This window comes from Euprymna scolopes, chromosome 46, assembly GCF_053919585.1.
Source record: "Euprymna scolopes isolate OS-2025 chromosome 46, ASM5391958v1, whole genome shotgun sequence".
NCBI classification, from domain to species: Eukaryota; Metazoa; Mollusca; class Cephalopoda; order Sepiida; family Sepiolidae; genus Euprymna; species Euprymna scolopes.
This window is the reverse complement of record NC_136527.1, coordinates 135,635,841-135,655,753: the sequence shown is the minus strand read 5'-3', so window position 1 is coordinate 135,655,753 and position 19,913 is coordinate 135,635,841. Positions and strand designations below refer to the sequence as shown.

General features: G+C 32.8%; 1 protein-coding gene across 1 annotated transcript in view; it reads left to right on the top strand.

Annotated features, from left to right (window-relative positions):
• The window catches only part of LOC145271196 (putative E3 ubiquitin-protein ligase HECTD2), a 223,836-nt gene that overhangs the window by 49,891 nt on the left and 154,032 nt on the right, over positions 1–19,913 (top strand). The window contains exons 3-5 of the mRNA XM_080126724.1: positions 9,102–9,211; positions 17,239–17,387; positions 18,568–18,691. Of these exons, the coding sequence (XP_079982850.1) occupies positions 9,108–9,211; positions 17,239–17,387; positions 18,568–18,691 (377 nt within the window). The 5' untranslated portion in view covers positions 9,102–9,107. The remainder of the gene's footprint in view (positions 1–9,101; positions 9,212–17,238; positions 17,388–18,567; positions 18,692–19,913) is intronic.

Sequence of the window (19,913 nt, the reverse complement as noted above, 5' to 3'; positions counted from 1 at the left end):
TATCGTTTTTTTTTTCTTTTTCTTCTCCATTTTTTTTTCTATATTTATTTTCTTTCTCTATTTCTTTTTTCTCCTCCTCATCATTCTCTCTCCATTATATTTTTTAGTTTTCTTTATAATAACCCTTTATATCGTTTTTTTTTCTTTTTCTTCTCCATTTTTTTTTTCTATATTTATTTTCTTTCTCTATTTCTTTTTTCTCCTCCTCATCATTCTCTCTCCATTATATTTTTTTAGTTTTCTTTATAATAACCCTTTATATCGTTTTTTCTTTTTCTTTTTCTTCTCCATTTTTTTCTATATTTATTTTATTTCTCTATTTCTTTTTTCTCCTCCTCATCATTCTCTCTCCATTATATTTTTTTAGTTTTCTTTATAATAACCCTTTATATCGTATTTTCTTTTTCTTCTCCATTTTTTTTCTATATTTATTTTATTTCTCTATTTCTTTTTTCTCCTCCTCATCATTCTCTCTCCATTATATTTTTTTAGTTTTCTTTATAATAACCCTTTATATCGTTTTTTCTTTTTCTTTTTCTTCTCCATTTTTTTTCTATATTTATTTTATTTCTTTTTTTTTCTCTTCCTCATCATTCTCTCTCCATTATATTTTTTTAGTTTTCTTTATAATAACCCTTTATATCGTTTTTTTTTTCTTTTTCTTCTCCATTTTTTTTTCTATATTTATTTTCTTTCTCTATTTCTTTTTTCTCCTCCTCATCATTCTCTCTCCATTATATTTTTTAGTTTTCTTTATAATAACCCTTTATATCGTTTTTTTTTCTTTTTCTTCTCCATTTTTTTTTTCTATATTTATTTTCTTTCTCTATTTCTTTTTTCTCCTCCTCATCATTCTCTCTCCATTATATTTTTTTAGTTTTCTTTATAATAACCCTTTATATCGTTTTTTCTTTTTCTTTTTCTTCTCCATTTTTTTCTATATTTATTTTATTTCTCTATTTCTTTTTTCTCCTCCTCATCATTCTCTCTCCATTATATTTTTTTAGTTTTCTTTATAATAACCCTTTATATCGTATTTTCTTTTTCTTCTCCATTTTTTTCTATATTTATCTTCTTTCTCTATTTCTTTTTTCTCCTCCTCATCATTCTCTCTCCATTATATTTTTTTAGTTTTCTTTATAATAACCCTTTATATCGTATTTTCTTTTTCTTCTCCATTTTTTTTCTATATTTATTTTATTTCTCTATTTCTTTTTTCTCCTCCTCATCATTCTCTCTCCATTATATATTTTTTATTAGTTAGAAAACCATCTAGTCAGTAAGTCATTTAATCACCTGCAATCACTGCATCAACTCGCTCTCGAATTTACTATAATACCAATATTTTATTTTTCAAGGGATCATCAGTTGTTTACCATGAAACACTGTTTCGGGGGATTTAATATATATATATATATATATATATATATATATATTATATATATATATGTTTATTGTTATATAAACATGTTTACATCCCGCTGCTACAAACAGCCATTTGTTTCAATCAAACAACAGATATCATCAGGCAGCGACTTGACTATTCAAATTTATATCGTTTTTTTCTTTTTCTTCCCCATATTTTTTTCTCTATTTATTTTATTTCTATTTCTTTTTTCTCCTCCTCATCATTCTCTCTTTTTTTCTTTTTCTTCTCCATATTATATATTTTCCTTTTTTTTCTCTATTTTCTTTCTCTATTTATTTTCTTTCTCTATTTCTTTTTTTCTCCTCCTCATCATTCTCTCTCCGTTATATTTTTTTTTTAGTTTTCTTTAGATTGCCCCTCCCTCTTTACATCTTATAATTAAAGTTCTGTGTTTTAAGGTTTTTTTAACTCCAGCCTTTAAAGAGTTCCTACCTAAAAAAAATAGTCAAGTCGCTGCCTGATGATATCTGTTGTTTGATTGAAACAAATGGCTATTTGTAGCAGCGGGATGTAAACATGTTTATATAACAATAAACAAGTATATATATATATATATATATATATATATATATAATTATTTTTTTACTATAATAATTAAATACCTACAGACACTAGTGTTTCATCCTTTCGGGATTCTTCAGTGCAGGGTGTCACGATTACTACCAGTCGAACGATTCGAACCCCGCGACACGAGACATCTCTGGCTCGATTAGCGGAGGCCGTATCCATTCGGCTACCATTAATCATGTGAAATAGCGTTGAATTTTAAACATTTTAATTTAAATGTTCATTACGTCAGACAGACAGTGATCAAATCGTTATACGATGATCTACGCATAAGAGCTAAATTGACCGACTTTTTAATTCAACAGAAAGTGCTCAACGATAAGAAACGTATTTCTTAAAGGGGCTGTCATAATTATTTTTTTACTATAATAATTAAATACCTACAGACACTAGTGTTTCATCCTTTCGGGATTCTTCAGTGCAGGGTGTCACGATTACTACCAGTCGAACGATTCGAACCCCGCAACACGAGACATCTCTGGCTCGATTAGCGGAGGCCGTATCCATTCGGCTACCAATAATCATGTGAAATAGCGTTGAATTTTAAACATTTTAATTTAAATGTTCATTACGTCAGACAGACAGTGATCAAATCGTTATACGATGATCTACGCATAAGAGCTAAATTGACCGACTTTTTAATTCAACAGAAAGTGCTCAACGATAAGAAACGTATTTCTTAAAAGGGCTGTCATAATTATTTTTTTACTATAATAATTAAATACATACAGACACTAGTGTTTCATCCTTTCGGGATTCTTCAGTGCAGGGTGTCACGATTACTACCAGTCGAACGATTCGAACCCCGCGACACGAGACATCTATATATATATATATATATATATATATTAAGAGTTTTGTTCCTTAGAAGCTCTGGTTGAGTTTAAATAAAATAAAAGACCATATTTAGGAGCATCACGAACATTGCCAGTGTTTTGGTGCTTTTGCACAGTCTTTCGTACCGTTTTCTCATCACATTTCAAACTGCGGCCGATTTCTTGCTTGGATAAACCAGAAAGGTGGAGATTAATGAGCTCCTGACGATCACTAAGAGAAAGTCGTGGTATATGGACTAAATGTTATGTTGTATAACCTGGAACAACAACAACAATTACGATTAGAGATGCTTTATTGCCTGTTGGTGGATATTTTAAACTTATTTAGGGATGATAATTTAAACTGATTTTAAGCGAATTTGTTGCTGCTGACTTTCTTTTTGTCTGTTTGATTTGAAGTTATTTTTTTAAATACTAGAATATTTCAATTAAAAGTCAAATATGAACATGTAAAATTATAGAGGAATGTAAAATCTGTCTGTGTAGTTAAATATTTAGAGATTTATAAAGAATCGGAATCAGTAATTGTATCGGAATTGTGAATTTAGTACGGAATCAGTAATTGTATCAGAATAAAAAAATATTGGAATAATTATTTATTGATTTTAAAATATTATTATTATTATTATTATAGAGGAATAAAAGGCCAATCAATAGCTCGTGTAAACAGTTTGAGGCGGACATATTAGGTCACATGATATAAGCAAAGGGGAAGTAACTCAGTTCAAACACCAAAAGTATATCAAGCCGTATTTATTCAGAAAACAGAAATTAATATAAATAAAATACTAGTCTTATTTACCTATCGAGCTTATTATATATCTAAATTACAACGAGCACTTTCTCTTTCCTGTATTTTAATGAAATTAGTAATTTCACTGTTACATTGAAATACACTCGGCTCCTTAGACTATTGTTCTAATCTCCTTTAAATTATATATATATATATATCAGTGGATAGTCCTTAATTAAGAAACTCCGCGGATTAAGGACTATCCACTTATCTAGTGTTTCCTTTTCAGATTAAATATGTTTTTAACTCATTTCAAAGTGTTTTTTAACATGTTTTATTAACTGTTTGCTCGTATATATATATATATATATATATATATATACCCGTCGTAAATGTGCCATCCTGTCTTAATCCGGGCTGAACTGTTAGTATATGTAAATCAATAAAAATGGTTAGAAGCTCCAACTGTCGTTTGGGCTTCGATCCTGCCTTGAGAAAGTTGCTTGTCTAGCCACGCTGATGAGCCGTGAAACAGTAAAACATTACTGTATGTGGATGACTATAATAATGCTCCCTATTTTGGGTTGAGCATATTGGGAAGTGATAAACAAATTACCATTAGCATATTAAGCGATGCTCTTTGTGGAAACAAATTGAGCTTAGGTATTTGGCCAATGTCAAAACATTGTTAATTTACTGCCTGCATAGCAGCAGCAAAAATAGCTCAATGATTAGAGGCTCCGACTGTCGTTTGGGCAGTCGGGTTTCGATCCTGGTAGTTGCTTGAAATACACTCAGCTCCTTAGACTATTGTTCTAATCTCCTTTAAATTATATATATATATATATATATATATATATATATATATATATATATATATATTAAGAGTTTACTACTAGTCTTATATATGTTTGAAGCCAAACATTTATTTTGTTTGAAATTTGTATTTCAAGATAAATTTCGAACAATGAGTTGTTTTAGCTTCAAACGGCAAAAAGAAAGTCCGCACTTGTAATTTTTTTCAAAATCTGAAAATGTAAGCTAAATTCAATGTAACTATTTAAACGGACTTCACCTCATTTGATTCGCCTTTTATTCCTCTATGTTTTTATTATATCTGACTTTTACTTGAAATATTGTAGTGTTCACGTCAATTGAAAAAAATAACTTCAAATTAAAGAGTTCCTACCTAAAAAAAATAGTCAAGTCACTGCCTGATGATATCTGTTGTTTGATTGAAACAAATGGCTGTTTGAAATATTGTAGTGTTCACGTCAATTGAAAAAAATAACTTCAAATTGGGGAATCCGCAGGTAAAATTATGGAGGAATAAAAGGCCAGTCAATGAGGTATAGCTTGTTTAAACAGTTACAAAGAGAAACAATGTGTTGGATGTTTTCTTTTGCCGGCACAAAGAAGGTTGACGCACTGCAATGGTTTTTGGAGTCCAATATTTTAATCGTTTTTTAAATGTTAATAAATTTATTTTAGTGTCCCCGTACTTTTGGCACATTCAATAAGTTCCCCATTAGAACTGTTTATAATAATTATTAATATCATTTTGTACACTATCAATTTTATAGGTTGTTTAAACAGTTACATTAAATTTAGCTTAAATTTGAAGTTTTTGAAAAAATTACAAGTGCGGACTTTCTTTTGGATGTCTGTGTAGTTAAATATTTAGAGATTTATAAAGAATCGGAATCAGTAATTGCATCGGAATCATGAATTTAGTACGGAATCAGTCAATTGTATTAGAATAAGAAAAATATGGGAATAATTATTCATTGATTTTAAAATACCAGTAAAGCTAAAATCGATAGATCACTCTCTACAAATATAGAGATTAACAAAGAATCAGAATCAGGAGTTTAGCACAGAATCGGTAATTGTATCTGTTAAGTTTTGAGACCTTGTGTTGAACAAAGATGGCGGCATAGTTCAGATCAGTAACCAAGATGGCGACCAAGAATCAAATGTAGTCCATCGTGTAGTTAAACTCTTAAGTTCTGAGATATTATGTTGAAGAAAGATGGCGGCATAGTTCAGATCAGTAACCAAAATGGCGGCATAGTTCAGTTCAGTAACCAAGATGGCGGCGAAGAATTAAATGCGGTCCGTGGCGTAGTTAACCTCTTAAGTTCTGAGATATTATGTTGAACAAAAATGGCGGTGTAGTTCAGATTAGTAACCAAGATGGCAACCAAGAATCAAATGCGGTCTGTCGCGTAGTTAACCTCTTAAGTTCTGAGATTATTATGTAGAACAAAAATGGCGGTGTAGTTCAGATCAGTAACCAAGATGGCGACCAAGAATCAAATGCGATCCGTCGCATAGTTAACCTCTTAAGTTCTGAGATATTATGTTGAACAAAAATGGCGGTGTAGTTCAGATCAGTAACCAAGATGGCAACCAAGAATCAAATGCGGTCTGTCGTGTAGTTAACCTCTTAAGTTCTGAGATATTATGTTGGACAAAGATGGCGGCGTAATTCAGATCAGTAACCAAGATGGCAACCAAGAATCAAATGCGGTCTGTCGCATAGTTAACCTCTTAAGTTCTGAGATATTATGTTGGACAAAGATGGCGGCGTAATTCAGATCAGTAACCAAGATGGCGACCAAGAATCAAATGTAGTCCGTCGTGTAGTTAAACTCTTAAGTTCTGAGATATTATGTTGAAGAAAGATGGCGGCATAGTTCAGATCAGTAACCAAGATGGCGGCATAGTTCAGTTCAGTAACCAAGATGGCGGCGAAGAATTAAATGCGGTCCATGGCGTAGTTAACCTCTTAAGTTCTGAGATATTATGTTGAACAAAAATGGCGGTGTAGTTCACGTCAATTGAAAAAAATAACTTCAAATTAAAGAGTTCCTACCTAAAAAAAATAGTCAAGTCACTGCCTGATGATATCTGTTGTTTGATTGAAACAAATGGCTGTTTGAAATATTGTAGTGTTCACGTCAATTGAAAAAAATAACTTCAAATTGGGGAATGAGCGGATAAAATTATGGAGGAATACAAGGCCAATCAATGACGTATAGGTTCTTTAAACAGTTACAAAGAGAAACAATGCGTTGGATGTTTCCTTTTGCCGGCACAAAGAAGGTTGACGCTCCGCAATGGTTTTTGGAGTCCAATATTTTAATCGTTTTTTATATGTTAATAAATTTATTTTAGTGTCCCCGTACTTTTGGCACATTTAATAAGTTCCCCATTAGAACTGTTTATAATAATTATTAATATTAGTTTGTACACTATCGATTTTATAGGTTGTTTAAACAGTTACATTAAATTTAGCTTAAATTTGAAGTTTTTGAAAAAATTACAAGTGCGGACTTTCTTTTTGCCGGCACTGTGTGTGTGTGTGTGTGTGTGTGTGTGTGTGTGTGTGTGTGTGTACTAGCAGAATACCTGCCGTTGCCCGGGATTTAATATGAATCAACAAATATTTTATACCACTTAAAAGACAAGTCATTTTTATTATTGACCAAGAACATTAAATCACGATATATATATATATATTTACAGAATTTATATACAGTTTGGAAAATAATAAACGGAAGTTTCTCGAGCTCTTTCGGCTGTCATGTCATCATAAAATTATGGAGGAATAAAAGGCCAGTCAATGAGGTATAGGTTCTTTAAACAGTTACAAAGAGAAACAATGCGTTGGATGTTTCCTTTTGCCGGCACAATCTTTCACGAAAAACACCCGTCTAGCTGAATCCACTGTGAAAAATTTCCCCCACTCTATATCTGTGCCTAAATCAAAACGCGGATTTCATGAGCAAAGCTTCTTTCTTAGAACTGCACGCCTGTGGAACTCTGTTCCGTCTGCCTGCTTCCCTCCGGACTACAACTTGGATGTCTTCAAGTCTAATGTTAACAAATTCCTAATGAACCGCCCCCCTAATTAAACACTTCATAAAATCTCCTCACTAACGTGATGTACTTACAATAACCCTTATCCCTGAGTGGCTTCCGGGCCTTGATAAGTGGTGATCACTGTGTAAAAAAAAAAAAAAAAAAAAAAATATATATATATATATATGATGATTGCAACGTCTTGTCAGACGAGTGCCACTCCCTCAGAGATTTAAAATCCATGATCCCAAATGCCTGAGGGAGTATCTATACACAGATGATGTTACAGAGTCTTAGCTTTGTATGACAGCTAAGTCTCTCTCTCGGTTCAAAATGTTGAGATCCAGCAACAAGCAATATATACATATACACACACACAAATATACACGGTGCTAGTTGGCCGTTGACCCAGAAAATGAGTTCATTCGCCCTTGTGTGTCAGGTCATGTCATATGCTACTGGTACCATGTAACCCAGTACTACCTGCCTCATGGTCGGGTCACCGGCGACTAAACTGGTTCCCCCACCGGACTTGTTTGGTGAGGAAGGCGGCTAGTCTCCCTGAAGGATTAAAAACAAGACCTTCCAAAGGGCGAATCAACCCTTTTTCTGGGTCAACGGCCAACTAGCACCGTGTATATTTGTGTGTATGTATGTGTGTGTTGGGGTGGAGAGGGCTCCTGTAAGCCGTGGTGAAGGCAACATTTCTAGGAGAAGCAAATCTCTGATTTAAAAAAACCATAAAGCAGGAGACCAGTACCCGCATTAAGCCGGTCTGCAGTTCGACTTGTTGCTGGCTATCTTGCTCTTGCTTGTTGCTGGATCTCAACATTTTGAACTGAGAGAGAGACTTAGGTGTCGTACAAAGCTAAGACTCTGTAACATCATCTGTGTATAGATACTCCCTCAGGCATTTGTCTATAAAAATGGTCCTGTGGCGAGTGAAGTCATTTTTGGGCTCATGGAATTTAAGTGTCTGAGGGAGGGGCACTCGTCTGACAAGACGTTGCAATCATCATATATACAGGGTGGCCGAAAAGTCCCAGGACACTCTATTTTTAATATTTTAATGCTGTTAAATATGATTGATTTTAATATTCTAATGTTGTTAAAACAATTTATTTCATTTATTTTTTCAGGTTATGACTGACATCAGTGTATTTACTGTTGAGGAGCGCTTAATTGCTGCTGTTTGGGTTCCCTAGACCACTAAATTACTCTAGTTGTTTTCTGCTTTGTTTCTAATAAAGTTCTCTTTTTTTGTTGAATATATATGTTTTCTGTGTGTTTCATTAAAAAATACTGTGTTTTATTAAAAATATATGTATAGTGTCCTGGGACTTTTCGGCCACCCTGTATATATATATATATATATATATATATATATATATATATATATATATATTATTTTGTTTCATTTTTTCTTTTATTTTTTTCTTTTCTTTTATTTCTTTTATTTTATTTTATTTTATTTATTGGACAAATTGGAAATCACAAGGGCAAATAACCGGTGCGTAATTGAGTAACATTTATGTGTGTGTGCGGGATATACCTATTAGCATATCAGTCTGAAAAGGGTCCGCCCATCAATCTGTCCTTCAGTATATGTGTATATACAATATTTTTATTTTATTTTATTTACTTGTATTTTTTTTTTTTATCATTGCAGAATCCAATGTTTGCATCTGCACAAACCTATGGGATATTTGCCCATCTTCTCCGCCAGGTGGCGTCACTCACGGATCAAGAGCACCACTATCTAGTGCATTGGATCAAAGAGTAAGAAAATTCGGAGTGTACCATAATCATCATCATCATCGTCGTCATCATGATCACGACCATGATTATCATCACAGCCAAAATTATCATCATCATAATCACCACCACTACCATAACAGCATCAACCAAGATTCAGCATTTGCTGTAGAGCTTGGAAATTACGTGGGCTAGCTCAGCTGAGCATTTCTTAATTAGTATGGCAGGGATGAGATGTCTAAGTATTTTTATGGTTTTTTTCGTTCTTTTATGTATGCTCTGTTGTTATATTTCACAGGCATTGAGCTTTTAAACACAAAGCAGGAAATATAATTGAAAATACATTTTCCGAAACATATATACTAGCAGTTCAGCCTGGCTTTGATCGAGCCCTATGTACTGTTTATTACTTTATGTGCACATGTGTATATATATATATATAAAAAAGTTTGACTTGTGTCCAGGTAATCTACATCTAAAGTTCCAAGTGTTTAGACCCAAAATTGGCAGAGGAGTTTGATAGAGTCTGTAAAGGTCATCTCTTTCAACTTTGACCTCTTGGCAGCCAAATTTTCGCCCAAAATCTGATTAAAAAGCTTGCTGCATGTCTGAATACCCTTTATGTAAAATTTCAAATGTTTAGACCCAAAATTGGCTGAATAGTTTGCTAGAGACCGCAAAGGTCAAATCCTTGTAACTTCGACCCCTTGGCAGCCAAATTTCCGGCCAAAAACCGATTAAAAAGCTTGCCCTATGTCTGAATACACTTTATGTAAAATTTCAAATGTTGAGACGAAAAATTGGCTGAGTAATTTAGTAGAGACTGCAGAGGTCAATTTTATTTAAAACTTTGACCCCAATTTTGACCTTCTTAACATTTATTGTTTTGGGCTCGATTCAAATATTTAAAAATTTCTAAAATTAAAAGCGTTCAGACCCAAAATTGACGGAGTAGTTTGGTAGAGTTTTCAAAGGTCAAATCGTTGAACTTTGCCCCCTTGACAGAAAAATTTCTGTCCGAAAACCGATTTTAAAATTTTTCTCCAAATCTTAATAACCCTTATGTCAAATCTCGAGTCTGTAGACTGAAAATTGACAGAGTAGTTTGGTAGGGAAATGCATACACACACACACACACAGACACACACACACTTTCACTTTTATAGATATAAAAAAAAGCTGAAATTTTGACAACTGTTTGCAAACTCTAATCTCTTCTTATGCTTTTAACTAACAAGTGGTTTCTTCCCTAGGGTTCAATTAAACAGCCCTATTTCTTTCAGTCGTCTAGAAACGGTCTGTCTTGACACATTAACACATGAGGTACTATTCATAACCCTTTTAATTTCTGTGCAAGACTTAAAACGGTCCTTTAATAACATACGCTGCATTATTCGGTCTTCTCTTGCCAAAGTTTTTCCCGGTCTGCCGGTTTTAAAACCACTATTTTGCCAGTATCATTGTAGGATTTAACAACCCTGCCTACAACACTCTTGGAACGTTTCACTTTTGTTAGTTTGAAGATATCAAGGGCCTCCTTCCTGGAGCTAACACTTGATTCTATTATGATTTAAATTTATATCCGAGGGCTCTTTTAAGAATAGACATTGTTCCCTTTATGGCTGCTATCTGTATTTCCTTACAGCTTGGTCTTCCAGGGATTGATTCTAAGTATTTATGAAGATTCTTTTTTATTAAGCCAGTTGCTCTTGTCACAACTGGTATAATGTTTATTTCTTTCAGAGACCATGTTGTTTTTAGATCATCTGAAATCTCTCTAATGGTGTGCTTTTCCTTGTGTAGCTTCACAATAGTTTGTCTCTTTCCTAAAGAGCGATGCAGATACGCCCGGCACGTTTTTTTTTTTTGTTTTTTTTACTTCTTTTCTAACCATATATCCCACACTTGTTTGCTTTTTCTTGTGTGACTTCACAATAGCTTGTCTCACAGAGTAATCAAGTTTTTGGCGTTTCGCCATGGTGTCGGCTGATGCAATGTTTACAAATGACTAAGTAAGACTTATTCTTTAGATGAATCAAAAGATTTGAATATCGCATACTGTTTACATTTTTTTTCTCAATTTTGTCCCTTACTTTTGGAAGTTCCTATTTTGAAAATAAATAATTGTTATAATTCTTTTTCTATACTTTGCAAATGATTCAAATCCTTTTTCTATCCTTTGCAAATGATTCAAATTATTATGGATGATAACGAATACCAGTTGTCAAAATTTCAGCTTTCCACAGTTGCTATTTGTAACAAATATTAGGTTTTTTAATTTCGTCCCTTAGTTTTGGACGCTACTGTAGATCTAGAATTGGTAATTTTATCGGAATTGAAAATTCGTAGCACAATCGGTAATTGTATCGAAATTAACCTATCTGTAATATTTTGAGATTTTAATAAAAATAGAAAAAATAGGTAAAATTGAAAAAAAACAATCTAAGCAGTATGCTATATCCAAATTTTTTATTTTCTCTAAAGAATAAAACTTACTTAGTCATTTGTAAACGTTGCATCAGTCGGCACCATGACGAAAAAAAAAGGAAAAAAAAATAGCTTCTCCCATCATGCTCTGCCTTCCCAAGATGCCCTTCGTGTATACAAATGCGCTGGCCATCCTTTCCTTCTTCTTTCCCAAAGCGCGATGCAGATACGCCCGGTACGTTTTTTTTTTTTGTTTTTACTTCTTTTCTAACCATATACCCCACATTTGTTTGCTTTTCTTGTGTAGCTTCACAATAGCTTGTCTCACAGAGTAATCAAGTTTTTGGTGTTTCGCCATGGTGCCAGCTGATGCAACGTTTACAAACGACTAAGTAAGACTTATTCTTTAGAGGGAATCAAAAGATTTGAATATCGCATACTGTTTACATTGTTTTTTTTTTTCTCAATTTTGTCCCTTACTTTTGGACGTTCCTACTTTGAAAATAAATAATTGTTATAATTCTTTTTCTATACTTTGCAAATGATTCAAATTATTTTTCTATACTTTCCAAATGATTCAAATTATTATGGATGATAACGAATACCAGTTATCAAAATTAAGATTTGAATATCGCATACTGTTTACATTTTTTTTCTCAATTTTGTCCCTTACTTTTGGACGTTCCTACTTTGAAAATAAATAATTGTTATAATTCTTTTTCTATACTTTGCAAATGATTCAAATTATTTTTCTATACTTTCCAAATGATTCAAATTATTATGGATGATAACGAATACCAGTTGTCAAAATTAAGATTTGAATATCGCATACTGTTTACATTGTTTTTCTCAATTTTGTCCCTTACTTTTGGACGTTCCTACTTTGAAAATAGATAATTGTTATAATTCTTTTTCTATACTTTGCAAATGATTCAAATTATTTTCCTATACTTTCCAAATGATTCAAATTATTATGGATGATAACGAATACCAGTTATCAAAATTAAGATTTGAATATCGCATACTGTTTACATTTTTTTTCTCAATTTTGTCCCTTACTTTTGGACGTTCCTATTTTGAAAATAAATAATTGTTATAATTCTTTTTCTATACTTTGCAAATGATTCAAATTATTTTTCTATACTTTCCAAATGATTCAAATTATTATGGATGATAACGAATACCAGTTGTCAAAATTAAGATTTGAATATCGCATACTGTTTACATTGTTTTTCTCAATTTTGTCCCTTACTTTTGGACGTTCCTATTTTGAAAATAAATAATTGTTATAATTCTTTTTCTATACTTTGCAAATGATTCAAATTATTTTTCCATACTTTCCAAATGATTCAAATTATTATGGATGATAACGAATACCAGTGGTCAAAATTTTAGCTTTTCGCAATTGCTATTTCTAACAAATATTAGGTTTTAAAATTGTGTCCCTTAGTTTTGGACGCTACTGTAGACATACGCTGCATTATTCGATCTTCTCTTGCCAAAGTTTTGCCGGTTTTAAAAGCACTCTAATTTTTTTATTTTTATTTTACTTTTGTTAGTTTGAAGAGATCAGGGGCCTCCTTCCTGTATTTCGTTACAGCTTGGCCTTCCAGGGATTGCTTCTAAGTATTTCTGAAGATTTTTTTTTATTAAGCCAGTTGCTCCTATCACAACGGTTATAATGTTTATTTCTTTCAGAGAACATGTTGTTTTTAGATCATTTTTTAGGTCCTGATATTTTGTTATCTTTTCCCGTTCAGTTGTTTTGCCGGGTCTGCCGGTTTTAAAAGCCCTATTTTGCCAGTATCATTGTAGGATTTAACAACCCTGCCTACAACACTCTTGGAACGTTTCACTTTATCTGAAATCTCTCTAATGGTGTGCTTTTCCTTGTGTAGCTTCACAATAGCTTGTCTCACAGAGTAATCAAGTGTTTGGCGTTTTGCCATGGTGCCAGCTGATGCAACGTTTACAAATGACTAAGTAAGACACACACACGCACACACGCACACACACATACACACACACACAGGCAGACAATTAGAGAACTTGAATGCCTACTAGATAGAAGTAAACCCTGACCAAATATTCAAAATCACATAGTATTCGCTGCCCAAATAAATCCCTTACTATGGCTAACCCACATTAGCTTTTATGAGGAATGGTGCACTTTCTCCAAGTGATGTTACCTCAAGTAATAACACGAAGCTGGATACTCCACCAGACTAGATAAATTCTTGTCCTGGGATCCATAAGAAACCACTATCAATAATTTCCCCCCACTCTTTATCTGTGCCTAAACCTAAACGTAGATTCCATGAACAAAGCTTCTTTGATTAGAACTGCACGCCTGTGGAATTGTCTTCCATTTTCCTGCTTTCCGGCTGGCTACAATATGGTTGTGTTCAAGTCTAACATAAACAAGTTAACAAACTTACCGAATTTCCGTTACTAACGATTACTATACATCGTCCAACTGACTACTGTACGCTCTTTAACCCCTTATCCTCGAGTGGCTTCTTGGCCTTGATAAGTGGTGATGCCTATGTAAAAAAAAAAAAAAGAAAAAAAATTTGCTTACACTGAAGGGCAAGTATCCGATTTGGAATAATTCTTCGAAGGTTTGATGCTTTAAAAATAATCTTAAAATGACCAAGTTTGAAGTTGGATTTACAGTTGGATTTAACAAAGAATAGTTTTAGCAGACACACACACACACACACACACACACAAACACACTCAAGAGAACTTGAATGCCTACTAGACACTGTCCTCGAGTGTCTAAGGTCTCTCTGTACAGGGGTTTGTCAGTAAAACCTGGCATGAGGATACTTTTTCCATAGAAGTAAACCCTGACCAAATATTCAAAATCGCATTTCATATTCGCAGCCCAAATAAGATCTCCTCACTATCGCTAACTCACATTAGCTTTTACGAGGAAGGGTGCACCTTCTCCAAGTGACGTTACCTCAAGTAACCGAACGAAGCTGGATACTCCACCAGACTAGATAAATTAAAACGTTTGATAATTCTCTACCTGTATAACAGCCAAGTTCATCAATTATGAAAAATTATGAAAAAAAAAGTATGCTGTTATAAAGTTCATTCTTCACTTAATAAGCAGTGAAAATTTGTATTGATTGGACTTGATATTTTTGGTAGATTTTTAAAGCGAGACTCTGTCAAAAAATACTTGCTCCCTTCTTCCGTTTTGGCCAGGCAATGGTTCACTGGTCCACAAGTATAAACTTATGACTCGCATAAAAACTTACCGCTGTCATAAAAACTTACGACTGTTGTAAAAACTTATGACTGTCATAAAAACTTATGACTGTCATAAAAACTTATGACTTTCATAAAAACTTATGACTCTCATAAAAACTTACGACTGTCGTAAAAACTTATGACTCTCATAAAAACTTACGACTGTCATAAAAACTTATGACTCTCATAAAAACTTATGACTCTCATAAAAACTTACGACTGTCATAAAAACTTACGACTGTCATAAAAACTTATGACTCTTATAAAAACTTACCGCTGTCATAAAAACTTACGACTGTCATAAAAACTTATGACTCTCATAAAAACTTACTGCTGTCATAAAAACTTATGGCTGTCGTAAAAATTCACGACTGTTGTAAAAACTTATGACTGTGATAAAAACTTACAACTGTCGTAAAACTCATGACAGTTGTAAAAACTCATGACATAAAAACTTACGACAGTTGTAAAAACATACAACTGTTGTAAAAACTTAAGACTGTCACTTAGTTTTGACTATTGTTCCCCTGACTCTCAGTAACTTCCCCCAATATCCACATGCACAATAATTATTTTTAATACCTACAAACAAAATGATTAATCCTTCCGGAATAATCAGTGCTGGAATTTACAATTTTCACTAGTCCTGGGATTTAAATCCCACAATGAAGCCATTTCTGTGTCTTTTCTTTTTTTTTTTTACATGGAGGTCACCACTTATCAAGGCCCGGAAGCCACTCGAAGATAAGGGTTATTGCGTGTACAGTAATCAATGGGATAGTATCATAGTAATTGTTAGTATTGGAGATTTGATAAAGTGTCTTACTTAAGGGGGCGGTACATCAGGAATTTGTTTATGTTGGACTTGAAGACATCCAAGTTGTAGTCAGGTGGGAAACAGGCAAACGGAAGAGAGTTCCACAGTTGTGCATTTTTAAGAAAGAAGATTTGCTTATGGAATCTTTGATGCACAGATAAAGAGTCGAGAACGTTAATGACAGTGATTTCAGCCAGACAGGTGTTTATCGTGAAAGTTTGGCGAGGGGGGAACCAGAGATTGGACCTCAGACGAGCACTTGCCATGAAAATAACAATAAAACAAATATTGAATTGATGTTGAAGTGAAATTAAATATGTAAAAACGTTATTAAATGTCGATCAAGCGACTGAGAGGTTCCACCATTAAAAAACATGCAAAAATTATATATATATATACATATATACAAATATATACCTTCAGAATGTGAGAGAATATATAATTATTTCCACAGCGTCATAGTCACATGACAAACCGGAAGTCCAAGACTCAATTTTGATCCTCATCCAAACTCAGGATTTGATACCCGAGCCTTGTGCGTATCTAATTGATGCACGAAAATGAGGGCAGAACTCGAATCTTGGACTTCCAGTTTATTGGCTGTCATCGCTCTTGTGAGCTGCGACATAGTCTGGCTGTGGAAATGTATATTGTTATAAGCCTCATGCAATTTACGATTGCCACTGGTCATGGGATTCAGCACCCCACAACGAAGCCATCTCTGTGTCTATTTGCAAGGATAAACGTTTTTAAATGTCGATCTAGAACTAGAACTCATTCACAGACAGTGTTCCACTGTTAAAAGCATGCTTCTTAAAGGGGCGGAATTAATTATATATAGTTACGAACCATTATAATTATGTATACATATATATTGTTATGAAACCTATACCATTAAATTATGGCCTAGTGTAAATATTATATATATATATTGTTATGAACCATTATAATTATATATATATTGTTATGAACCATTATAATTATGTATACATATATATTGTTATGAAACCCATACCATTAAATTATGGCCTAGTGTGAACATTATATATATATATTGTTATGAACCATTATAATTATATATATATATATATATATATTGTTACGAACCATTATAATTATATATATTGTTATGAAACCCATATCATTAAATTATGGCCTAGTGTGAATATTATATATATATATATATATATATATATATATATATATATATATATATATATTGTTATGAACCATTATAATTATATATGCACACATATATATATATATATTGTTACGGACCATTATAATTATATATACATATATATCGTTATGAAACGCATACCATTAAATTATGGCCTAATGTGAATATTATATATATATTGTTATGAACCATTATAATTATGTATATACATATATATTGTTACGAAAACCATACCATTAAATTATGGCCTGGGATGAATATTATAGCATATGAATATGTTTTGTTGAACTTGTTCTTAAAAGCACACCCGCACAGATTTTATTATGAAAACCGAAGGCTAATTGTTGTTTTTTCTTTATTCAGGCTTCAACCAACGGAATTTAAAGCAATTATAAATCGATTAAACTCATTTATCACATGGAAAATGTTCCCTAATCGGCCGCAGGATCTTCCACATCCATCGAAATGCACCTGGTGGGTACCGAGCGCCGTCAAAGTGATTGCATTATTTAGTACGTATTATTATTTTTTTCTTAACAGAAATAAGTGATGCACAGATAAACATTGGGGTAACATTTAACTTAGATTATCATAAGAGTTGTTTAAAATAAAGTCTTGCACAAAACAACTTTACCTGGTGTTCTTAAGTCATTTTGTTATTTTTTTCTTTTCCTTTTTCTTAACTTTACTGGCACTGGTTTGCTTAGGTCATTTTTTGAATTGTTTTTTATATATACACTATATATGTTTTTTATATATACTTAACTGAAATAAGTGATGCACAGACAGACATCAGGGCAATATTGTTTCTGATCGAGTTTGACACAAGATAATCTCACCTAGTGTTCTCCGGTCATTTGTTATATTTCTTTTTTATTTGATTTACTTCAGTGTTTTTTTTAACTTAACTGAAATAAATGATGCACAGAGCGACATTGAGGTAACATTTAACTTAGATTATCATAAGACTTGTTTATTTTTTTATTTATTTTTTTATTTAATTTGCTTCCGTTTGTTTTTACTTAACAGAAATAAGTCTACGGACTGACATTTGGGTAACATTTAACTTAGAATATCATGAGATTTGTTTATTTTTTATTTAAACTTAACTAAAATAACAGACAGACGTCGGGTAACATTTAACTTAGATTATATTAAGATTTGTTCATTTTTTTATATTTCTTTTTTATTTAATTTTTTCTCTTTTTTTTTAAACTTAACTGAAATAAGTGATGCGCACACAGACGTTGGGGTAACATTTTACTTAGATTATCATAAGACTTGTTTATTTTTTATATTTCTTTTTTATTTCATATTTTCGTTTTTTATTTAAACTTAACTGAAATAAGGGATGCACAGACAGACGTCGGGATAACATTTAACTTAGATTATCATAAGACTTGTGTATTTTAATATATTCCTTTTTTTATGTAATTTTTCCGTTTTTTTTACCTTACTGTAATGAGTGATGCACAAACAGACGTTGAGGTAACATTTAACTTAGATTATCATGAGACTTGTTTATTTTTTATATTTCTTTTTTATTTAATTTTTTCTGTTTTTTTTTTTTAACTTAACTGAAATAAGTGATGCACAGACAGACGTCCGGGTAACATTTTACTTAGATTATTATGGGACTTGTTTATTTTCCTATACTTCTTTTTAATTTCATTTTCTTTTTAATACTTTCAGATGCTGCTAATAATCTGATGAGGCCACCCATCATCCCGTTCGAAGGATTTTATAACGATTCTCTGGAACGCTGTGATTTGCTGGCGGAGTATTATAAATGGCAGAATATATCGTCGCACGGTGGGTGAGTATATATGTTATGTTTGCCTTTATACATATACGAGCAGGGAGACCCAACGTTGCCCGAAGTTGAATGATGATCACCGGCGGGTGTGTATATATGGGAGCTTTCATCCCGTAGTTCCCTTTTGGGGGGGGGATTGATGGAAATCTTCCTAAGATTCTAATTTCTTTTCACATGTTTTTTTTCTCTCTCTCTCTGTTTGTTTAAATTTTATTATCACTTTGTTTTTGCTGGGGATGGGGCATTCTACCGGATGCCAAACATTCTCCCATTAGTTTAGTTTCTGCAACCGAGAGATCTTTTTAAGATTCTAATCGTCCCTTTAAAGTGTTATTGTTTGCATTTCTCTTGCACTTGGTTCACGGGGTATATTCGCCAAATAGTTTTTGAAATTCTTGTTCATTAGCCCGGTTGCTCCTATAATGGCTTGTATGATTGATACCTTCTTAAGATTCCAGTTTATTTTCATTGTGTACGTAAGTCGTTGGTATTTTGTTATTTTCTCCCTCTCTGCTCTGTTAAGGCCAGCATCATTTAGGAACACTTACTTCAACTAAGGTATCTCTTTTTTTAATTTATTTTACTTCAGTAAGTTTTAAGAGATCAAGGGGTTAATCCCTCCTGGAGCTAACACTCGATTCCGTTATGATTTAAATTTATATCCGAGGGTTTTTTTAAGAATAGACGCTGTTCCATTTATGGCGGCTATTTGTATTTCGTTACAGCTTGGTCTTCCAGGGATTGCTTCTAAGTATTTATGAAGATTCTTTTTTATTAAGCCAGTTGCTCCTATCACAACCGGTATAATGTTTACTTCTTTCAGAGACCATGTTGTTTTTAGATCATCTGAAATCTCTCTAATGGTGTGCTTTTCCTTGTGTAGCTTCACAATAGTTTGTCTCTTTCCTAAAGAGCGATGCAGATACGCCCGCCACATTTTTTTGTTTTACTTCTTTTCTAACCATACATCCCACACCATTTGTGTGCTTTTTCTTGTGTGACTTCACAATAGCTTGTCTCACAGAGTAATCAAGTTTTTGGCGTTTCGCGATGGTGTCGGCTGATGCAACGTTTACAAACGACTAAGTAAGACTTATTCTTTAGAGGGAATCAAAAGATTTGAATATCGCATACTGTTTACATTGTTTTTTTTTTCTCAATTTTGTCCCTTACTTTTGGACGTTCCTATTTTGAAAATTGTTATGATTATTTTTTATTAACC